The sequence below is a fragment of the Gastrolobium bilobum genome, unplaced genomic scaffold (assembly GCF_033153095.1).
Source record: "Gastrolobium bilobum isolate Gb01-03AN ecotype WA unplaced genomic scaffold, APGP_CSIRO_Gbil_v1 utg728, whole genome shotgun sequence".
In the NCBI taxonomy this organism is placed as follows: domain Eukaryota; kingdom Viridiplantae; phylum Streptophyta; class Magnoliopsida; order Fabales; family Fabaceae; genus Gastrolobium; species Gastrolobium bilobum.
Window position 1 is genome coordinate 571,715 of NW_026899225.1, and position 5,096 is coordinate 576,810.

General features: G+C 35.7%; 1 protein-coding gene across 1 annotated transcript; it reads right to left on the reverse strand.

Moving 5' to 3' along the window:
• Window positions 1-340: 340 nt before the first annotated feature.
• LOC133288545 (probable polyol transporter 6) lies at window positions 341-4,863 on the reverse strand. The gene is made up of 6 exons (XM_061486327.1): window positions 4,716-4,863; window positions 2,689-3,390; window positions 1,941-2,021; window positions 1,247-1,334; window positions 1,050-1,211; window positions 341-728 (listed from the first exon to the last, which is right to left on the reverse strand). Exons 1-6 carry the CDS (start codon window positions 4,861-4,863, stop codon window positions 341-343), a joined length of 1,569 nt encoding a protein of 522 aa, XP_061342311.1.
• Window positions 4,864-5,096: the final 233 nt, after the last annotated feature.

Here is a 5,096-nt window from a genome sequence, read left to right on the forward strand (position 1 = left end):
CTATCTCTTACAACATGAAAAAATAGAATCCCTATATATATATATATATAGTTAAAGATTAATAGTGTCACATATTTATAAATTAGAATTGTTGATCTTTTTGGATCTAATAACTCTTGTATAAACAGTAAATTTCAAATTTGATAAAAGAAATCGCGTCACATTGCCATTAGGGATTAGATGAGGAGACGGGAGCTAATATCACATTCAGAAAGCCAGCTATTTAAATTATGCATTAATTGTTGCACGCAGGCTTCATTTGCATTTCTTTTTTTTTTGGAATTGGTAGGAATCGAATAGAACACCCTTGACTCACACACACTAACACACACACCAACCACTAGGCTAGCCCTAGTGGTCTCTTCATTTGCATTTCCCATTTCGATTTTTTCGCAAAGATAATTTCCATATCTTCTATTGCTCTTCCTTTTGTCTCAGGCAAGAAAGAATAGTAGAACCCCCAAGCCATAGCATTGATACCAGCAAACATAAAGAAAATCCCACCCATCGTAATCTTCTTATAAATTGAAATGAAACTCGTAACCACTGCCACATTTGTAATTCTGTTCACAGCCACACAAACAGCAAGACCTTGTGCTCTGACCCTCAGTGGAAGAATCTCAGAGCTATAAACCCATGTCACAGGGCCAACACCAACAGACATAAAAGCCATAAAGATGTAGGTAGCAATAATGGTAAAGCTCATTGCCCACAATAGTTTTTCCTTGCAATGCTTGTAAAGAATCTTGTGATACACCATCTCAAACCTTAAGATACACCACTCCAAAAGCTAGCTCTTAGGTGGTGTATCCCAAGATTCTTTACATGGTATCAGAGTCTCCCACCTTAAAGTGAAATTAAAACAAAAAGCACAAAAGTAAACCAAAAATTGGGCCCGTGCATAATTCACACTTCAAACCCAAAGGGCTCTTGTGTGAGGGAGACGTGTTGAGATATATAGTTGTATGAGCAACTAATATGAAATTTATAAGGTTTTGGGCACTCTCACTCCTTAAGTTAGCTTTTAGATTGATGTATCATAAGGTTCTTTACAATCCTCCACTATGGTCAAGCAAACACCCATACCTAACAAAGTCACAGCCATACCTCCTGCAGTAATCAGCAACAGAATCCTCCTACCAACTCTGTCCAACAAGAATGTTGATATGATTGTGAATATTATTTTGCTGACTCCCATACCAGATGTGGCTGTAGAATCTTGTGAATATTATTTTGTTGATATGATTGTAGAATCTTGCTCTTGTCATTGATTCCTGTTCTCTCAAAGATCCTTGGACTAAATATCAAAATACCCCCGAGTAGAGGCGGATCCACTTAGGAGAGAAGGGGGTAAGTGCCCACCCTTAAATATGATGTAAAAATAAAAATATTTTTTTTCTTAAAATTCAAGTTTTTCCAATTTAATTTTGGAGTAGGATATTATAACAATCAATTAGTTTACTACAAATGTTACTACCAATCAATTTTCAATTTTACCGTTAGAACGAGTATGCTGATCCAACGGTTATATTTATTTTCATCTTTGTGTGGTTATGATTCCCATATTTAATACTTTATATTTATTTTCACCTTTGTATGGTTATGATTTTCTATATTTAATACTTTTACATTAAATATGGGGATCATAACCCTATAAAGATGAAAATAAATATAACCGTTGGATTGGATCAACTAATCGATCTAACGGTGAAATTGATTTGTAGTAACCCTAGTTGGTTGTTACAATATCCTACACCTTTAATTTCTCTCTTTCTAATTTATTTTCATGTGAGTTTTTTTTCTCCTTCACCTTCATTATCCAAATCTAATCTAGATCTAGATCTAAACCAGATCGAGCCAGCCAGCAGCTGCTCGTAAATCACGTTCAAGACTAGACCTTATTGAGTGCCCACCTTTCGTTATTTTTCTGGATCCGCCACTGCCCCCGAGTCCACCGATCATCAGGAACACATGAACTCTAATGGCTGCAATTAGTATCCTACGCATAGGGAGGGGGTAGGATTATATAAAGAACCTTGGATACACCACTCTACGCTCCTTCACACGAGAGCTCATTGAGCTTGAAGCATGAATATTGCACAGGCCCAATTTTTGGTTTACTTTTTATGCTTTAATTTTAATTCCACTTTAACTGGCTTTAAAGTGGGGGCACACCCCCTCACACGAGAGCTCATTGAGCTTGAAGCATGGATATTGCACAGGCCCAATTTTTGATCTCACACGAGAGCTCATTGGGCTTGAAGCATGAATATTGCACAGGCCCAATTTTTGGTTTACTTTTTATGCTTTAATTTTAATTCCACTTTAACTGGCTTTAAAGTGGGGGCACACCCCCTCACACGAGAGCCCATTGAGCTTGAAGCATGGATATTGCACATGCCCAATTTTTGGTTTACATTCTATGCTTTAATTTTAATTCCACTTTAACTGGCTTTAAAGTGGGGGCACACCCCCTCACACGAGAGCCCATTGAGCTTGAAACATGGATATTGCACAGGCCCAATTTTTGGTTTACATTCTATTCTATGCTTTAATTTTAATTTTGGTTTAGCATGTAAAGAACCTTGAGATACATCACCCCAAAAGCTCAAAGGTTGGGCGTGCCCAAGCCTTATAAACTCCACATTAGTTGCACATACAATCATTGTGGGACTATATATCTCAACAGATTACAAAACAGTTCCTTCATAGCTCCTCCACCACTGCTAGTTTTCTTTGGAACATGGACAATGTCTTGAGTGCACTTTTCATCAATACCAACAGCAGCTTTTATCTCCTTTAAGCGTTGTTCAGCTTCTTCCTTTGAATTAGACACTAGTAAAAGAACTTTCCTGGCCTCACCTACACGTCCTTGCATGACTAACCACCTTGGAGACTCTATAAATTTTAACATTAGAATTATCAACACAAGTGAAGGAATTGCAGGAACAGATAGGATCATCCTCCATCCAAGTTTCAGGGACAATTTTTCAAAGAAGTAGTTTGACAAATAGCCAAGCAAGAGTCCGAAGTTGATGGAAAGGTCTGGGAGAGAGGTGAGGAAGCCTGTGAAGGAAGGAGATGAAATTTCAGCACTGTAAATTGGTGCTATAATCATTGCAAAACCCACACCAATTCCAGCATTACAGTTTCCAATCATTAAGATTGGATAGGATGGACCATAACCCATTAGAATGGAACCCAATAAGAAGATGATGGAAGCTAGAATGATAGTCTTGCGGCGACCTATATAATCAGATGTTCTTCCCGCAACCAAGGATCCCGGTAGTGCGCACACATTTACAATGCCAGCCAGAAACTGCACTTGGAGATCACTGATTCGAAGATCTTCTTTTATGAATAAGAGTGCTCCAGCCATCACTCTCGTTACTGAATGTAAAGAATCTTGGGATACACCACTCCAAAAAGCACAGAAAGTAAACTAAAAATTGGGTCTGTGCAATTCCACGCTTCTAGTCTAAAGGACTCTTACATGAGGGGACGTGTTGAGATATATAGTCCCACATTGATTGGATGGACAAATAATATGACCTTTATAAGGCCTTGAGCACTCCCACCATTTGAGCTAGTTTTTGGGTAGTGTATCCCAAAGTTCTTTACACTGAAAAATAATATTGCTTATTAGCTTATTTTGTCAGTTTAATGCAAAAATCATAGGCGCCAAAAATGAATAAGAAAAGGAACGAAGAAAATGGAAAGAAAATAAAAAAATAGGGAGTTCCCTCTTTTTTGATTTATATCCACATTCATAGAGATAAAATTCGTATCATAATTCAAGAACTAATGTGTGATTCTTTTTCGTAAAACTTGTCCATTTTTTTTAATATTTATTGGTTTTATATTCGTTTCTTTCTTTCTTTGTTTATATATATATATATATATATATATATATTATGAGATCCCATTATGGGAAAGGATATTGTGACAATCAAGTTGTGTTACTACCAAGTGACTACCAATCAATCTCACCGTTAGATCGATTATGTTGATTCAACGGTTATATTTATTTCCATCTTTGTATAGTCATTATTCCCCAAATTTAATACTTTATATTTATTTTCACCTTTGTATGGTTATGATTTCTCATATTTAATGCTTTCACTTTAAATATGGGGAATCATGACATACAAAGATGGAAATAAATATAACCGTTGGATCAACATAATCGATCTAACGATTAGATTGATTGGTAGTCACTTGGTAGTAACACAACTTGATTGTCACAATATCCTTCTCCATATATTATATATATTATATATATATATACTCACACACTTTACCTTACATAGAAAATGTTATTTTGCACCGAACGAAAATGTTTTCCATAATTTTTTGTACTCTAAACAACGAAAAACACAGAAAAAAGATTCTTCGTAAAAAAATCTGACGCTTGAATCTAATCTCAAATACTTTATATGCAAGAAAATTTAAATGGACATATAAACAAAGAGAAAAGTGTCTATACTTTTAAATTACATAACTTACATCCTTTCACTCTCACAAAGAGGTGGGACCCACAACTTTATTTTTTTTTGTCAACTCTCTCTCCTCCTTTATCTATCTCTTTCTCTCTCTTAAAATAACACAACTTTACATCCTTCAAAATTATACACACTTTTCCCATAAACAAAATCTAGTCCTTAGGTGATTACACATAGACAACTTTATAAGTACAAGAATAGAAGGTCACTCACCATAACCAAATATGGCAGAGATAATACAGGCAGCTATTACACAAGCACAAGCATACTTGTTGAGTCCACTATGACTAACCCCATGTTCACCAATACCATTTTCAACGGGCAGTTGGCAGTGTCCGTTTTTTACATCTTCGGCAGACATTTTTTAATCTTGCTTTTGTGGTTGGAAAAGAGTTCAAAAGTGATGACTATTATATAGGAAGACACTAATTTGGTAAAGTTAACAGTCCATAACGCCAATTATAACTATTTGTTTTAAGTAAGCAAACGTTTCTTCATTCTCAGAAAGGTAATTTTTATAAGCATTCTTATCGGTCTTATTACATCCTAATTCCTAGCTGTTTCTAAAACTCTCTAAAAATGACTTTTCAACGT